Genomic DNA, 19,243 nt, shown 5'->3' with positions numbered 1-19,243 from the left:
CAACAAACCACATGGCATAGAATGAACACAATAAATGTGCACAGACTAACTGAAAATCAACTCAGATAATTCCCAACATATTCTATATGAAACATGCCACAATAGAAATAATAATTCTTCAAAGCTTAGGTTCCTTTAGTATATTTCATTTACCTTCACAAAAGCTATTCTAAGGAAAAGACATCACAGAAGTTACTTAATTTCCCTTTTATTGATAGAGAAATTGAAATCACTATTTACTGGTTCACTCTCCAAATGCCTGCAGCAGCTAGGACTGGACTGCGGCCAAAGCCAAGAGCCTAGAACCCAATCCAGTTCTCCCACATGGGTAGCAGGGACCCAAACACCCGAGCCATCACTTGACCCCTGAGCAGGGATTCAAACTCAGGTGCTCTGAGAGGGGATGCAGGCATCTTAACTGCTTTCTGAACCACCAGGCCAAACGTCTGCCCCAGCTTCCTGCAATCAGAGTTTCCTTAGGTGACATAAAATTATTGTAAAAGTGAACTAAACTACCATTCCTCCAAGAACACTAATGGGAAATGAACTATTTATAAGGCTGTCCTATAAATAAAGAACAAGTCCTGGCCTTCCAAAAGTCCACAGTCAGCAGGGCAAAGGGGGAACATGAATAGATAATTATGAACCATTGAGGTGAGGACAGCAATAGGTACATGTAGGTCATTACAGAAACCCTAAGAGGCAGGATTCAGGAAGCATTCCTGGAATCAGCAAACCTGTGAGTAAAACTAAAGGATAAAATGAAGCTAACAGTTGAAGGGGTGGGGTTAGAAATGTTTCAAGCAATGAAGATATACTAGGGCACATTTGTGGCACAGCAGCTTCCTGCTAATGTACTTGGGAAAGCAGTGGAGGATGGCTCCACTACTTTGGCCCTGCCACCCACGAGGAGCTCCAGATGAAGTTCTGGGCTGCTGCCTTCAGCCTGGACTAGCCCTGGCCATTGTGGCCATCTGGAGAGGGAACCAGTGAACGGAAGATCGCCACCCTTCTCTTCACCTCTGTCATTCTGCCTTTCAAATAAATAAATAAATAAATAAATCTTTTTTTGTTTTAAAGAATAGAAATAAATTAGTAGAGTATAAGAGGCAAGACAAAGTGAACCATATGCGAGTCAAGGAATTGTGCACACAGCCATACTTGACACTTTACTGAAGCACAACTTCAGGGTAGGGAGTGTTGAGGCAGGAAAAGCAGGTGGAGCTCAGATCATAAAGTGCTATGACAGCCTCATTCACAATTTTGCTACATATCACTTACTGGTGCTGTAACAAATCTTCATGCAAAAATGATACTTCTTTTTTAAAAAAACTTTACTTATTTATCTGTTAGAGAAAGAGAGAGAGAGTGCGCGCGCTCCCCCATCATCTAGATCTAAATCGCCACACGGAAGCCAGGAGCTGGGAACTCAATCCAGGTTTCCCACATGGGTGGCAGCTTGAGCCAGTTGCTTGAACCATCACAGCAGCCTCCCACAGTCTACATTAGCAAGAGCTGAAATCAAGAGCCAGGACTCCAATCCAGGTACTCAGATAAAGTCTTTTTTTTTTTTTAAATATTTATTTATTTATGTGAAAGGCAGAGCTACAGAGAGGCAAAGGCAGAGAGAGAGAGAGAGAGAGAGAATTAGTCTTCCATCTTTCCATCTGCTGGTTCACTCCTGAGGTGGCTGCGACAGCTGGAGCTGCGACGATCCAAAGCCAGGATCCCAGAGCTTCATCTGGGTCCCCCTTGTGGGTGCAGAGACCCAAGTACTTGGGCCATCTTCTACTGCTTTCCCAGGCCATAGCAGAGAGCTGGATCAGAAATGGAGCAGCCAGGACTCGAACCAGTGCCCACATGGGATGCCAGCACTACAGGTGGCGGCTTTAACCACTGTGCCACAGCACTGGCCCCTCAGATAAAGTCATAAGCAGTGTCTTAACTGCTAGGTCAAATGCCAGCAGCTCAAGTGCACTTCTTGTCTCTCCCTTAAGATGTTGCTCTTGCCCCCATTCTGGGAGAAAGAACAAGCAGTGATATAGAGAGAGCACGTGTAGGTGTTCCAACTGAGAGTCCCAGCAGAATTTCCAACTAACAGTCAACATCACCCAGCAGACACGTGAGAGACTGAGCCTTCACATGATTCCAGCCCTCCAGCTATGCCAGCTGATGCCATGGGAGGCAGAGACAAGCTGTCCTTTCACATTCAGGCCTCAGTTACTGTTTTAAGAGACTGAGATGTGGGGTCATTTGTTATGCAGTAGCAAATAACTAGAAAAACTGCACTAGTGTCTTTGTGAAGAATAAATTTGTGGGAGATCAGACCAGAGAAGGGCATGCTGGTTAGAAGCCGACTGAAGGAGACCTGGGAGGATGTGGCATTGGTCTGACCATGGCAATGGTAGTCAGTTTGGAGGGCAGTGAACAGAGTAAAGAATATGGAGTTAACAACTGGCAGGACGTGGTGACTGGTGGGAAAGGGTGAAAGAGAGAAGTATACTTCTATTTTGATTAAGTCATTATTTACTTGTATATGTATATGTTTATAGCAGGCTGAACTTAACCCTAATGGATACAATAGATAAGTCAAAGAAAGTATTCTAATCTTCCCAAAGATCGAGCCCTGTGAGATTACTGAGCACTTTCAGCATGCATCCTCGGGCCACAGCTGGGATTCCTTTACTAGCTGTAACACCTAGTGGTACACGCTCAGCGAGGTTCTCTTCCTGGACTTCCATCTCATCCCGCCCCACTGCAATGGTCAGCAACTCACAGCCACTCTGCAATGACAGTTTGTAAGGTGTTGGTCATAGCAAAGTGAATTTAAAGAATTACTAGCAGTATATTATTTTGCTACATTTAATTCAGTGTGGAAATTAGCATCTTATCAATTCATTATACTCTTCTACAGAACATGGAAGTTACCTGAGCTAAAAGAGCTGCCATTTCCAACGCAAGATCCTTGTTCAGAGGAAAAAGTCCATTTACTATTTGATCATTTGTCTGATACATTAACAGCAGCTTTTCTCTGTCAGTCTCTCCACGAGCTTGCATTGAGAAATACAGTCTGTAAAAAACGAAATTTTTTGTTACATGGGAAATTTTTACGAAGGAAGAAAGTAAAGATAAACCCAGAGAACTGTTCTCTGTAACCTGCTCAGCAAAATGAGGAAGAACTGTTTTTGAGTTGAGGCTGAAGATCTCTTTTAGTTATTTTATGGTTTTTAAATTATTATTTTATTTATCATTATTTTTAAAGATTTATTCATTTATTTGAATTTGAAAGGCAGAGTTACAGAAAGAGCAGGAGAGACAGAGACAGAGAGATCTACCATCCACTGGTTGGTTCACTCCCCAAATAAGGCATTGGCCAGGGCTGGGCCAGGCTGAAGTCAGGAGTCAGGAACTTCTGGGGCTACCACGTGGCTGCAGGGGCCCAAGCACTTGGGCTGTCTTCCACTGCTTTCCCTGGCACATTAGCAGGGAGCTGGATCAGAAGTGGAGGGCCAGGCCATAAACTGATGCCCAATGGGATGTCAGTGTAGCAAACGGTATCTTAACCCGCTTAGGCCACAACACCAGCCCCCCCAAATTCACTTTTTATATCCCTCTTGACAGGCAATACTTCCATTCCTGGCTTGGGCCTCAGCCCAGCCCTGACTGTGGGAGGCATTGGGGAATGAACTAGTGGATGGGAGCTCTCTTTTTGTCTCTCAAATAAATACACACATAAATATTTTAAAAAGGAATTATCTGGGGGCTGGCACTATGGTGTAGTGGGTAAAGCTGCCACCCCAGTGCCGGCATCCCATAGGGGCACCAGTTTGAGTCTCGGCTGCTCCACTTCCAATCCAGCTCTCTGCTATGGCCTGGGAAAGCAGTAGAAGATGGCCCAAGTCCTTGGACCCCTGCACCCATATGGGAGACCCAGAAAAAGCTCCTTGCTCCTGGCTTTGGATCAACAACCATTTAAAAGATTCAAGGCTTTTAGCCTCCTGTTCTTGCCAGTCACTAATGGCCCCAGGAGAAGGCTGCCAACAATGGAAACAGTTATTCCAGGAGTACTCTATTAGATGTCCATGCATAGATGTCTACGCAATCTTGCTGATCTTTAGGAATTTGTAATTTAAAATGTGTTGTTTATTTATTTGAAAGGCAGAGAGAGGAAGATGAGACACAGAGCTCTCATCTGCTGGTTCACTCCCCAAATGCCTTCAATTGCTGGGATTGGGCCAGGTGGGTGCCAGTGAGGCAACTTCTTGAGCCATCACCTGCTGCCTCTCCAGGAGTCCATTAGCAGGAAGCTGGAATCAGGAGTGGAGCTGGGACTTGAACCCAGGCAGTCTGATTTGGGATTTTGACATCTCAACCCGGCATCTTTACTAGGTCACATGTCTGTCATGGAAATGTATGATTTTTAAAATCTTAGCAACCAAAGGTTCATGGTCACCTTCTTATTACTTAGAACTCTGGGAAATCATCACAACTCATGAACCCTTGAACAAAGAAACTCCAATTTTTCACAACCACCATCGATTCAGAACAAAGAAGTCAATAGGTAACCCTTTAATTGCTGACTATGTGAGAGGAAGAGGAATGCACCATAACTATTTACCCATTTCCTTTTATTTTTTTAAGAGATTATTTATTTGAAAAGCAGAGTTAGAGAAAGAGAGAAGAGAGGCAGAGAGAGAGAGAGAGAGAGAGAGACAGAATTGTCCATCCACTGGTTCCCTCCTCAAATGGCTGCAACATTTTGCAGGGCAAAATGCCAGGGTAAAGCCAGGAGCCGGGAGCCAGGAGCCAGAAGCCAGGGCTCCCACCTGAATACAGGGGCCCAGGGACTTGGACTTTCTTCTGCTGCTTTCCCAGGCACATTAGCTGGGAGCTAGATCTGAAGTGGAACAGCCAGGACTTGAACTGGCACCCACAAGGAATGTCAGCATCGCAGGCAGTGGCTTTATCTACTATGCCACAATGCCGACCCTGCCCTATTCTCTTTAAATAAACATGTAAGTTTCCTCCCACCTTTTCACTAATATTAAAAATGTGGTAAAGAAGATATTGAAACATATTGAGATAGTCTGCCCACTTTTGTGGGTTTTTCTGTGAATAGATGATCAGGAAAAGAACTGAACTGGATCAAAGTCTATAACATTCTATATGTACTACAGCAGTTTCATTTCTTACATTCCAATTTTAAGTTCATGAACATCTTCCAAAAGTAGGCCTCTGAAATTCCACCAGGTTCTGATGCTGACATTTTATTTATTTATTTATTTTTAAAGATTTATTTAATTATTATTTGAGTGGTAGAGTTATGAACACAGAGAGAGAGAGAGAGAGACAGAGAGAAATGTCTTCCATCCGCTGGTTCACCTCCCATATGGCCTCAATGGCCAGAGCTGGGCTGATCTGAAGCCAGGAGCCAGGAGCTTCTTCCAGGTCTCCCACACAGGTGCAGGGGTCTAAGCATTTGGGCCATCCTCTACTGCTTTCCCAGGCCATAGCAGAAAGCTGGATCTGAAGAAGAGCAGCTGGGATACTGTGCCTATATGGAGACTTAGCCCACTATGCCATAGCGCCAGCCCCTGATTCTCACATTTTATAGATTTTTTAATTTACAAGGTCTAAAACTAAAATCAAATCTGCAAAATACCATTATTTTGGTACAGTGAGTGTGAACTGGTCAGTTAACAGTGCTCACCAAGTACCATCTTCCATTAACATATGAACAAAAAGAAAGTTTAAAAAGAAGGAAAGAAAATCTGGTTTCTGACCAAAAGCCAATGTACATTGACATTTTATCTGCCGAGAAGGAATGGGCTCCAGTTCTCCTGGCATCTTCTCACTTCCTAAAAAGCTGTGCAGCCTCCCTCTGCAGGCCTCTGAACACCAGGCCCTCCTTGACCTTGGGGAAGCATCAATTCCTCATAGAAGCTTCTGAAATCTGCAGGGTAGGTGAGCTCACACCCTTCCTCTGGGGAAGTTAATGTGTAAGCGCATGTTCATTAGAGCAAGCACATGATTAACAACTGCCTTCCTCACAAACTGTAAATCTGAAACGTCATGGATTGGCTCTACCTGTAGGTTTATTGCCATTTTTCCCAGAACATCTAGCAAAGGGGCTGCATAAAACTAAGAGACAACAACAAAAAAGAGAGAGGGGCCGATGTTGTGACATAGCAGGTAAGGTGGCCTGCTATGCTACCATCCCTTATGGGCACTGGGACATGTCCCTGCTGCTCTGCTTCTGATCCAGCTCCCTGCTAATGGCCTGGGAAAACAACAGAAGGTGGCTCAAGTGCTTGGGTCCCTGACACATGGGAGACCTGAAAGAAGTTCCAGCCTCCTGGCTTTTGGCCTGGCCCAGTCCTGGTCATTGTGGCCATCTGGGGAGTGGACCAGCAGATGGAAGATCTCTCTCTCTCTGTCTCTCCTTCTCTCATTGTAACTCTTTCAAATAAATGAATAAAACTAAAAAAAAAAAAAAAAAGGAAAAGAGAGAACATGAAGGAATGAGAATGAATGCATATGAATACATCACATCTAAAAGACTTGGGCAAACGGTTATTTCTTCTTACTACAGATCTACAGTACAGTATTTGCATATTCAGTCCTTATAAAAATGTAATAATAGTGTTAAATGGACTTTTGAAAGTGAAAAATTCATCCTTGTATCAACCAACTTAAGAGAGCAGCTATTTTTTCTAATCTTTGTGCAGATACATTTTTATAAAATATAATTTTTCGGCCGGCGCCGTGGCTCTTACACACCTGTTTTTGTAAGTCAGCCGCACAGTTCTTGTACCTTCACATTTCCCAGGGTGCTGTTCTTTGGAAGCTTGCTCCCATTTAGAGATAATGTCACAAATCTAGAAGGGAAATGGAAAACTGAGATTTATGGGACATTTCAGATGAAGATTTTCTGAAAAGTATATTTGTAGACCGGACGTTTTCAATTACTGTGATCAGGTCAAATCTGCTCAAGCCTTTTGCTTCCAGCCTCTGCGCCATTCTGAGTTTAGGATTTAATTATGCATTGCTCTTTGGCCAACTTACCCTTTTGAATACACATTAACTTTGGACTGTGGCCTTGAATTTTTTACTCAAAAAGGAATCTTAATGAAGGACTGGATGAAACTGGAAACTAGAAGATTCCAAGGATTTTTTCATGATTTGATCACTGAAGAACTAACTTTTCCACCTTCTAAGTTTACAAAGATTGGAATAACAAGTTATACCAAAGAAATCCGAAATACAAAGAAAGGGCCTAGGGCCAGAAATAGTTAGTTGTCTGATTTTGGCAATCTCCTCATTTGCAAGAAAAGTGGACTGTTTGTCTGAGGTCCCTTGTGTTTCTATAATTCTGTATTCCTAAACTTTAAAAAAAGCTTGTTCCACAGGTCCGCTTTCTACTCATCCTTCAAATTCTAGCTCAGGTCTTCCCAAACTTACAGTGTGGAACTTAATCTCTCCCTCTGTACAAAGTTCACAACACTCTTAAAATATTTATCACCCTAGTTTAAGATTATCATTGTGTAAATCTGCTCTTTCCTAGGCAAATTATGAGTTCACCATGGACAGAAACCTATTTTTGACCCTTCTTGTATTCCCCATAGGGTTCAGCACAGCCCCTGGGACACAAGAGTTGAATAAATGAAAAGAAATGGAAAATCATTTTATCAGTGGTTTTACACTTTTATTATTCTAGCATTCAGAGGTTATCAATCTTTTTCCTCTCTTTCACATGGAGATGTGTGTGTGTAGACTGTGCATTGAGAATTTTCTTGTTGGGGCCGGTGCTGCGATGTAGTAGGTTAAGCCTCTGACTGTGGTGCTGGCATCCCATATGGGCGCTGGTTTGAGTCCCAGTTGCTCCACTTCTAATCCAGAACCCTGCTAATGGCCTGGGAAAGCAGCAGAAGATGGCCCAAGTGCTTGGGCCCCTGTACCTACATGGGAGACCCAGATGAAGCTCCTGGCTTCAGCCTGGCCCAGCTCCAGCCATTGTGGCCTTCTGGGGAGTGAACCAACAGATAGAAGACCTCTCTCTCTCTCCTTTTCTCTGTAACTCTGCCTCTCAAATAAACAAACAAATCTTAAAACAAAACAAACAAACAAACAAACAAAAACCCTGAATTTTACTGTCTGGCCAAAGTCTGATAATTTTTTAAACAATTTTCAAGGTTAGGTTTAAAATAACATTTCGCTTTGTTCTGTTTTGAAAAATTCCTAAACTAAGCCTCTTGCAAAGAGTAAAGAGTAGGCTTTTTGCTGGTGGCTGGCTTTGGTTCCTTCTAGGACTTGCTTGTACCTTGATGTTTCCTTGAAGACAGTGCTCTAAATCTCTGCCAGAAGGGTCATCTGTGAACAAAGCAAATCCAGACTGTGCTGGCTTCCTCATTCCTGTGTCCTGGTTCAATGTATTCAGAAATTCTTCCACTGTGGTGGATGCATCAAACCCAACTACCTAGACAGGAATAACAAGGCAGTTCTCTTAATACAAAGTGTACAAATTTCAAACTGAGTTTGCAGTAAGGAGACAGGGCACATTTGAAGCATGATTAATGATAACATTTATTTTTCTAGGTGCTTTAGCTTTTTTCCCTAAAGCTTCACTGGAGAACATTGACAAGATTACTTGCCGCTTGCTGTAAAAATTCAAAAATCTCAGCTTCAGCCAACAGACAGGAATTCAAAATAGACCATTTGACAGCTTCAGACAACTTGCAGAAACATTATCGTACCCATTAGAAACAAACCAAGAACTACCATTCAATATGCAATGTTTAAGCAAATGAAAGGAAACACAAACAGGAAATGCATTTAAAATAAAGGAATATTTCTATGTATTTAATGCCTGTGTCCTTACGTAACTGAATTCTGTGATAAAAGGCTGCTGGCTCCAAAGACTAATTACTAGCTTTGGAACAGTTAAGAAGTAATCACCTGGATCTGAGAGTTGGGAGGGTCCAGGAAAGTTTTTCCAAATAATTTCTGCACTTTGGAGATTTAAAAAGGTAGTAAGGGGTCGGAGTTTGGCATAGCAGTTAGGATGTGGCTAGGGACGCCCGCATCCCACAGAGGAGCCTGGGTTCCAGCTCCGGCTGTATTTCCAATTCTAGCTTCCTGCTAATGTACACCATGGGAAGTAGCAAGTGATTGCTCAAGTACTTGGGTGCCTGGCACCTACAAAGAAGACATGGATGGTTTCTGAGCTACTGGCTAAAGCCTGGCCAAACCTTTGTTGTTACAGGCATTTCAGAAGTGAACTAGTGGACAGAAGATCTCTCTCTGCCTTCTAAATAAAACAAAGATAAATAAAAATTTATAAATGATCATAAAATTGTACACACAGATGTTAGTAACTATTTTACTCACCTAGTAGTTGCATTGATGGTGAAAACCTTAACCAAAGTGTTTTTTGTTTATTCCATCAGAATCATAATGGCAGTGAAATCTATCCCTTAATTGGTTCAATATGAATTTGTTTTTAGTGTGAATCTTTTCTTTTTTTTTTTTTTAGCAAAACTACTTCAAACTCAGCTGTTCTAATAGATGATCTGTTAGATCTGGTGCAGGTTTATCTCTGCTAGCTGCTGCCAAAGGGAGGCGGACAGTCTCACCAGCCTGTTCCATGGAGCCTACACATATGGTTCTTGGCTGAGCAAGTTTTTATTTCAGTACAAATGCTAGCCTACCTGATATATCCCATTCATGAAGTGCACTGGTATACTGAAGGGCAAAGAATGATGATAAGGGTTTCTAAGAAGGGTTGAAAGAATTTCCATTCTTGAGGGTCGTGCTTCCCGATCACCATTTTGCTGGGTTCTTTCCACACATCGCTGGCAGTAAATGGCATATTTTCCAAATTCAGTCCTGTAATACAAAACTTAAAATAAAACTTGAAGAATAAATTTAATTGAGACAATCTAAAATATGCAACCATTTATAAAGGGCCCCTTGAGGTACACTATTACAATGAATGATGCTAATGTTGGCAGTAATTTTCCTTTCTGAATGATTCCAAACTGCTGTAACTTTTCTCAAATTTAATGTCTGCTTTAGCAACTGAGTGACTGAAACATCCCTATGAAGTATTCTTGATCTTTATTGTATTAGAGTCGCATTACCAGTCATTATACAGTCAATACATAGTGATGCCATTAAGAAACAGAAAGAAAATACTTGTATGGAGACTGGTAAAGGAAAACAGGATGCAACAGAGTTCTCCTTTAAACATGCAGATTAATACCCGACTGCCTAACAAGCTGAGAAAATGTTTTCAAACAAAAATGAAAATGTATTTTCCTTCTTTACCCCATATACACACACTTGTGAAAAAATATTGAATGTTAAAACCACCAGATAAAGAAATGTAAAAGTTGGATAAAGGTCTTATTTGACCTCATTTATTCTAGATAATTTTTATTCTGTTTATAAAGTCAAATTGATAATACTGCTAAATATATTTGTATTCAATTGCCTTCAAGGAGATCCTAAAGGGTCACCCTCAGTGACAGCAACTGAAAGCATATGACCTTGATCACAGTGCCCCAAAATGTAGAATGAGCTGCAGGCTGTTTTCCTATTGCTTCCAAGTTGTTTTTGTTTTACTGTGTATGTGTGTGTTTGAGTCACAGGATCTATTTGAGCAGCCCAACATTAGCCTCGGGTAGGACAAAATGATTCTGGATCAGCCTTGGCTGAATGCTCCTGAGCCCCATTGCAAGAAAGCCATTCAGAAAGGTGGATTTTCCAAGGGAATACAAATGCTGAATGTAATTCAAATACATCCAATTATAGAAGAAGGGAAGACCATTAGGGGAAGTTTTCCACACCAAAGAATTCAAAGGGAGGAAAATAGTAAACGGGAAAACTAAGGAAACGAAACAGTTCCTCTGACTGAATGAACACCAACTAATGTTAAGTCATTCATACCGGAAACACACACAGACTTTTCACTTTAAAATATTCTTTGTCAGTTTGGCTTTTATTGCAATCGTCCAAAAGATTAACATAACAAAGGAAACCTATTCCAAGCTCTACCTAAATGATAACCAAAGACTTCCTGTATCCATATTTGTGTCACACATTCTTCTGAAAGTGTACCTGGCAGGATATTAAATACTTATGATTTATTGTAGATTTTCAGAGGCCACAGAAATGGTTCAGCGGGCTAGTTTTCTGCACACCTGGAATCTGCATTCCTCTTTAGATGGAGCCTGAGGAGCCACAGGAAAGGATGATGGGGGAGGAAGAGCCCAACACAGAGCGCCAAGAGCTGCCAGCCCTGGGCAAAGAGAGGGACCACAGGTTAGATCTCCCACGATGGTCAGAGGTGTGGCTGGTGGAGGCTGGGAGAGCAGTGGTGGATGATGGTCTCCCTTCACCAAAAATGTCTTGCTCCATATATATATATATATACACACACACACATGTATATATGGAAGGAGCAAGACATTTATATAAATGTATATTTGTTGAGAACACTCATCACATATTAAAAACATAAACAACTATTAGATCAGATTCATGCATCCATCTAGTAGTGGATATGGTTGCCTGCTACTGAGATACAAAAGCAAAGTGGACATGTAGATCTCTTGACATCACACTCAAAGACTAAGACAGCATTCCTTTTTTTGTTCATTTACATATTTACTCATTCATGTAAATTTAAAAGCTTTGAGGAAGGCAGGTTGGTTGCAAAATAATAAAAAACCATATACCCTAACCAAGACTCACCTACCCACACATGCGTACATATAGACAGATAGACACACATGAAGGGCAAGTATAAAAAATACTAACAGAAGTTATGTTTAAGTAACAGGATTACATGTGATTTTTATTTTTTCATTGCTTGGTTCTATGTTCTCTTTTCTATATTTTTTTCATTAAGTGAGTAGAACTATATAGAAACGGAGGGGTGAATGGGCACAGTCCCTGACCTTGAGGAGCCTCCAGTATAGTAGAAGACAGTTATGTATTTAAACAGTAAATTAGGGGGCTGGTGCTGTGGCACAGTGGGTTGAAGTCCTGGCCTGAAGCGCCAGCATTCCACATGGATGCCGGTTCAAGTCCCAGCTGCTCCTCTTCCGATCCAGCTCTCTGCCATGACCTGGGAAAGCAGTGGAAGATAGCCCAAGTCCTTGGGCCCCTGTACCCAGGTGGGAGACTCAGAAGAAGCTCCTGGCTCCTGGCTTTGGATTGGTGCAGCTCTGGCTGTTGCAGCCATCTGGGGAGTGAACCAGTGGATGGACCAGTGGACCTCTCTCTCTGTCTCTACCTCTCTCTATAACTCTGTCTTTCAAATAAATAAATCTTTAAAAAATAAATAAACAGTAAATTAGAATACAGTATAGTGATATCATGTGTTAATTTTTTAAAAGTATAACCAACAGAGGGAATGCTGGAGAAGTCAGGAAAGGAGTCACACAGAAGATGTTGCTTGGACTGGGTGGTAAATTCTACAGGTGGGAAGGAAGAAGAGCCATCCAGGTAACAGAAATACTGACAGGTACAAGGTAGACAAGTTGCAAAGGCAGGATGTGATTGAAGAACAGGGAGAGGTTATTCGTTCACTGTGTGCTGGAGGCAGGAAGAAGAGATAGGGGAGCCCAGTAGAGCCAGAGTAGGAAGGGCTCTTGACACAAAGCAAGGGTTGCAGAACCCCTCTTTTGCACAGGCCCCCACCAGGCCCTGGGAAGGAGGGCCCTATTGACTGTGTTCATGTGATAAACATGGCAAAAGTGTACAAAAGCAATATAACTTGTACTTTCTTTCTTAAAAGAGTTTCCAAGTCCCTCAAAATATAGATTCAATCCCAAGTCCTGTGTGCTAGGGTAAGAGATTTCTGTTTTATTCGGAGGTTAACAGGGATCAATTTGCAAAGATGAAAATAGGCATTCACAAGAGAGGAAACACAAATGACTACAGAACACCTGAAAAATATACTCAGTTTTATAAATTATTGAAGAAATGTATCCCAAATCAATAACAAACTACCACCTTTCCCCTAGAGAGAATTTAGAACTGAATATTGTTGAAGATACAGAAAAATTCTAGAAGTGTATTCAAAGGGATTTACTGTACATTAGATTTTATATCTGTACATGAAATTTTGATAGAAAGATGTCTATTATAGAGGTAACATTATAGGAAAGATAACTGTAAAAAATAAATGTATAGTAATTGATATTAATAAGATCATTAATGCTTAGAAGAATGTTTAAGGATATAGTGGAAATGAATATTTATATAATTTTTTTTTTATTTTTGACAGGCAGAGTGGACAGTAGAGGGAAACAGAGAGAAAGGTCTTCCTTTTTGCCGTTGGTTCACCCTCCAATGGCCGGCGCGGTGCGCTGCGGCCGGTGCACCGCGCTGATCCGATGGCAGGAGCCAGGTGCTTCTCCTGGTCTCCCATGGGGTGCAGGGCCCAAGCACTTGGGCCATCCTCCACTGCACTCCCTGGCCACAGCAGAGAGCTGGCCTGGAAGAGGGGCAACCGGGACAGGATCGGTGCCCCGACCCGGACTAGAACCCGGTGTGCCGGCGCCTCAAGGCGGAGGATTAGCCTACTGAGCCACGGCGCCGGCCGGAATATTTATATAATTTATAAAGAGTGATATGCACACTATAACTGCAGTGATATAAAAAACTGAGAGTGTGCATATATCTATACACACATCTTCATTTACACATAATCGTATAAGTAAAGCAAAAGGATATAGATCAAAACATTAATAGCTGTTTTTCCTTTTACACTTTTGTATTTTCTAAACGTCTGTTTTGAATGTATGAATGTATATCATCCTTACAATCAGGAAAACATCATTTTAAAATGCACGGTTATACATCAATACATACCTGCAGTGGTCCTGGCTGGTTCTGAGGCTGTCTTCGTCTTGTCTGTTTGATAAGCTGACAGCAAATTTCATTCTGCAACTCAGGATGTGTCAGGCAGATTTGTAAAGCACTCTGGGCTAGAGATATGTGGTAATCAATGGCAGGAGAGTCAACTGCTGCATTGATAAAAAGCTGGCAGGTCTGAATTAAACACACATAAAGACATACTCAAGGTAAGAAACCATTGCACTTATTCTGCATGAATTCTACTGACTCTGGCTTAGTAACAGTTTCTGTTTACATTGGAAAAAGATATAATATTAATCAAAAGAAATCCGGAGTGGCTACAATAATAGTCAACTAAGTATGTTTCAAAGCAAGAAATTCTTCCAGAGATAAATAGGGTCATTTTATAATGAAAATGGGACTAGGTCATGTACAGACATATCAATTCTCAACATTTAAGTAGTTCATCATAGAGCTTCAAAATGCACATTAGTTACATCCAATTTAAAAAGTCATCGTACTTTTCATCTCTAAAAGTTCAGTGTGGGTCTTCTCGGTGCTTCCCATTATTCTCCTTACAATGCCCATGCTTCTGGAACGTATGAAGTGTGGTAGCCAGTCTCCAATGGCTCCCTGGGATCTCTACCTCCTGATAACACATATGCTTTCTCTAGAAATATGATGTTTGCTTTTAGCTTAGACACACACATTTTACCATTTTAAGGAAGTATCTGTTCACTGCTATTTCATGAACATTGAATTTATCAAATGCTTTTTCAATATCAACAGATGATTATCTATTAATAAACAATATTAATAAGTCTCCCAATATTTAATCATCCTTTATTTTCTAAAATAAATTCATCCTTGTCATGATTTAGTACCCTTTTAATATGATGCTGGGTTATGATTGCTAATATTTTGTTTTTGCATATGTGCTCTGTTTTATACAATATTTGTTGGGATTTGATATCAAAGTAATATTTACTTCACAAAGAAAATATGATGGTAGGAAGACTGAGAATTTCATCAACATAACCCAACACCAAAGAGAAGTGGAGATGGGAAAATAAAACAAAATAAGTGATGTGCTAATGGCTGTGGACATGAGTGATGACTATCTTAGACCTCCACCCTTACACATGTATGTATTTACAGTTTCCCAAAATCAAACAAAATATGGACAATTTTCTTCTATTTTGATGCATTACAACAACTTACACAACACTGAAACTATCTACACATAAAATTTGGTCAGTTCCTCTCAAAATTTTTCTTTTCTTATGGAATCAATTTTGGTAATTTGTCTTCTTATAAAATTGATCAATTGAGGGGCAGCCATTTGGGACATCTGCATCCCATAATGGAGTGCCTGATTCAACCTGCAGCTCCACTTTCAATTCAACTCCCTGCTGCTGTACACCCAGGAAGACAGTAGATGATGTCCTGGACCCCCATGGGAGACCCAGATGGAGTTCCTGGCTCCTGGTTTCAGCCAGGCCCAGTCCCAGCTGTTGATGACATTTGGAGAATGAACCAGTGGATAGAAGATATCTCCCTGTCTCTCTGTTTTTCAAATAAAATGATAAAAAATAAATATTTAAAGTTGATTAACTCATCCAGATTTTTGTCTTTGGGTACTGTGTATTCCACAGATGATTTTTTTAATAGAAAATTTTAAATATGTACAAAAGTAGAGAGACTAGGGGCTAGCGTCATGGCATAGCAGGTAAAGCAGCCGCCTATGACACTGGCATCTCATATCAGCGCTGGTTCGAGTTTCAGCTGCTCCACTTCCAATCCTGGAAAATGGAAGTGGAAGTCCTTGGGCTCCTGCCACCCACATGGGAGAACTGGAAGAAGCTCCTGGCTCCTGGCTTTAGGCTAGCCCAGCTCTGGCTGTTGTGGCCATTTGGGGAGTGAATCAGAGGATGGAAGATCTCTTTCTGTCTCTCCCTCTCTCTCTCTGTAACTCTGACCTTCAAACAAACAAATAAATCTTAAAAAAAAAAAAGTAGAGAGTCTAGTATAATGATCATGTATATACAGATCCATTTCCCAATCAATAATTATTAGCATTTTGTCAAATTTGTTTCCTTCACTACCACCCATTTGCTCTACTTTTGCTCTTGCAGTATTTTAATGTATATCAAGTACTTTATCAATAAACACTTCAGCATGGATAACTAATTGATGAAAAGTTTTTTATATAAACATCATTCACCTCCCTAAATGAATAATTTCATATTAACAGATATCTAAAAAATAAATGATTTTTTTGAGATGGGAAGAATGTAGATAAGAAGCAACCTAAAGAAACTGAGGCTCTTAGAGACTAGGGGGAACTGTAAGTTCTTGTAGACTACAACCCAGACCACAAGGTGCACGACATTCTGAGATTGGAGGAATGCAGGAGAAAACAAAGGAAAGAATGTTGGAGAAGGGATTTGGGGTCTCGGTGTCTAACATATTCTGAAGGTCTCCGTTGTGAGGGGTGTTACTGAGTAGGGAGTGAGGAGGATGTAGAGGGATCAGGTCCACGGATATATATTGGCCTGGGACAGCAGTGGAAGATGGCCCAAGTCCTTGGGCCCCTGCACCCACATGGGAGACCTGGAAGAAGCTCCTGGCTCCTGGCTTCAGGCTTCAGAGCAGCTCAGCTCTGGTTGTTGCGGTTATTTGGGAAGTAAACCTACAGATGGAAGACCTCTCTCTCTGGCTCTACCTATCTCTGTAACTCTTTCAAATAAATAAAATAAATCTTAAAAAAAAAAAAGAATGCATAGAGAGGGAAGAGGAAGATGGGTGGGAGGGCCAGTACAGTGGGAAGAATTACTATGTTCCTAAAGTTATATTTATGAAATGCCTGCAAATAAATAAATTATTAAAATTTAAAAAAAAAGTGCATGGAAGTATGGTCCCAACGAACAATGAGGATTAATGAGTACAGGAATCCAGACTGGATAAGGAAGAAGAAAAGCAAAAGGAAATTATGATCTCAGAAAAAATAAATGGTACACAAAGGTCTTAGAATTGGCAAAAAATGAAAGAGTAAGAAAATAAGAGAGCTTGTAGGCTAAGGTTATGCTTAAAGAAAGAGATATTAGGACTTAAGCTTTCAGAGGTAGCGTCCTCGAAAGAATGGTGAGGTCAAGGTATGTGTACACAGAGAATGGGAAAATGAAATGGACCAGAGGTGAAGCTCACTAGAGTTAAGAAGATCAGGAATCTTAAAGCCATGTTATTTGTGAGCAATGTGATAATAAAAGTCATTTGCAAGATTTCAGGTAGAGAGAAAGAGTGTGAATGCGAACCAAAATCCTTAATGGAATTTAAGGTGTCACCACAAGGTGACGGATGAGGGAGTTGGGAGGATGAAGAGTGGTATAGCTGAATGGTAACTTCAAGTGGTCAGGACTTTCTAATAGTGGTTGAGGTACTAAGTATGAGTGTGGCCCTGGAGAGACAGGAGAGAGCTGAAGCTGGTGTGACGTGAACAATCTTCCCATTTGAGAGCTAAAGGGGAAAACATTCTGCAGCTATCCAGGGTTTCAGATTGCCCAAACCACACATGGCTTATTTCAGTACATCACAAATCCTCACTCAGAAAACACACTGGATTTACCAACTTTTATTTTAATACATTTCTTAATCATCATCATCATCACATATTCAATTTTCCTGGAGTGAAACTTTATAGGCCAAAGTATTATTTTATTTTATTTTTCAATTAAATTAACTATCTAACAACACATAACTACCTTACCTTAAATAATTTAATAGCTTCTGTTTGTAGAGCTTCAGAAGGCAGCGTTGTCAGAGGGGAAATGATTCCTTCTTTGCTGTGACACAAAGTGGGGTGTCTCCAGATCTGAGAGGCTAAGCACAAAAGAAAATATGAACAGAAAACGGAACAAATCACTTATTTTGGCGTTCCATTAATCCTGTAGAAATGAGCTCCTAACAGTCTGGCTCTCAACGTTTGCGTCACAAAGGTCAGGAGAAAACTTTCACAACATCACTTTATTCCAGCTGCTGGGCCACTGGGATTCTCATGTTCTACTGTGGATCACGTTCACTAAAATGCTGGTACCTAATGTACTCGGCTACAACAAGCCTACAGGGCACTGTTGTATTGTTTAAGGTGCTAAAGACTTGGGTAGGGAGATGAGCGGACAGGAGATGAGCCAAAGGAAGGTGTACAAGAGAGATCAAAAAAGGAGATCCGAAGTAAAAGAAGAATTTGAAATCATTCCTAAAATCAACAGCTACTAAGTGCTTATGTGGACACTGCAAATGAAATGACGTCTCTGTTAGTATGCAAACTATATTATAGGACTCAGACTCTCAGTGGGGAACCCTTAAAAATTAACTCACATGCAAAGCTACAAATACCTTAAGAGAGTTAAAGGAGCAGCGGGAGGGGACAGGTGTTCTGTCCAGAGTAAAGACGATCGCATTCCCACACTGGAGTGCCTGGGTTTGATACCTGGCCCCAGCTCCTGACTCCAGCTTCCCAGTAATGCAGACCCTGGGAGCTAGTGGTGATGGCTCAGGCAACTGGGTTCCTGCTTCCCATATAGGAGATCTGGATTGAGTACCCAGATTGAGTTCCTGACTCCTGGTTTTGGCCCAGCTGAGTCCTGGCCATTGCAGGCATCTGCAGACTGAACCAGCAAATAGGAGATCTCTCTCTCTTTCTACCTTTCAAATAAAATAAAATAAAACAAATAGGAATACTATCTTTGACTTACATCATTTCTGGGGGCAAAGAAAACTTTAGAAAAATCAAATGGCAAAGTATGTTGGGATATAATTTTAATATTGATCAAGCACCTTTTACCAAGGCAGATGCTGAGCGGAAGTGGGCTGGCTGGGGACTCTCCCATGCCTAGGTAGGATTTCATCCTGTTGGTGAGGATGGTGAAGGAAGGGAGGCATTCTGAACAGAGGGAGCAAGGTGAACAAAGGCAGGAGGGTGTGCCAGGGCACAGCTCACTGGGGAATAATGGTGGCCCTGCAGTGAGAATTCTGGCCACTGCAGGTAAAGCCAGTGACCAGGTGGTACACTATAGGGAAACAGGAACCCACAAAGTGAAAACTCTGTTGGGCTAAGGGGTTTGGGATCCATTTCACAAACCATAAATCCTCCCAGGTGTATGAACTTACAAGGTTCCCCTTCTATATTCAGCAATTTGCAAACAAGTTGTTCAAATTCTGATCCAACGTTCACATTGTTCCTTCCAGCTGCTACAGTCAGATGGTAAAGCCAAGTATCCTTAAAATCAGAACAAATGAATAGAAAAGTTACTCGAGATATGGATTTGATTACTTAAGGAAAAACTGTAAAAGTAACAGAAAATATTTGAGTCTTAGA

At 41.2% G+C, this 19,243-nt stretch overlaps 1 protein-coding gene across 4 annotated transcripts in view; it reads right to left on the bottom strand.

Moving 5' to 3' along the window:
* PLEKHH2 (pleckstrin homology, MyTH4 and FERM domain containing H2) overlaps positions 1-19,243 on the bottom strand; it is a 106,900-nt gene that overhangs the window by 13,827 nt on the left and 73,830 nt on the right. For all 4 annotated transcript variants that reach the window (XM_062209350.1, XM_062209352.1, XM_062209351.1 and 1 more), the window contains 8 exons: positions 19,036-19,144; positions 17,633-17,745; positions 13,882-14,061; positions 11,202-11,299; positions 9,708-9,885; positions 8,321-8,476; positions 6,781-6,878; positions 2,929-3,070 (listed from right to left, as the gene is read on the bottom strand). In XM_062209350.1, coding sequence (XP_062065334.1) covers positions 2,929-3,070; positions 6,781-6,878; positions 8,321-8,476; positions 9,708-9,885; positions 11,202-11,299; positions 13,882-14,061; positions 17,633-17,745; positions 19,036-19,144 — 1,074 coding nt within the window. The remainder of the gene's footprint in view (positions 1-2,928; positions 3,071-6,780; positions 6,879-8,320; positions 8,477-9,707; positions 9,886-11,201; positions 11,300-13,881; positions 14,062-17,632; positions 17,746-19,035; positions 19,145-19,243) is intronic.

Source organism: Lepus europaeus, chromosome 13 (assembly GCF_033115175.1).
Source record: "Lepus europaeus isolate LE1 chromosome 13, mLepTim1.pri, whole genome shotgun sequence".
Lineage (NCBI taxonomy): Eukaryota > Metazoa > Chordata > Mammalia > Lagomorpha > Leporidae > Lepus > Lepus europaeus.
The sequence above is the reverse complement of the archived record's forward strand: the minus strand, read 5'-3'. Positions and strand labels throughout refer to the sequence as shown.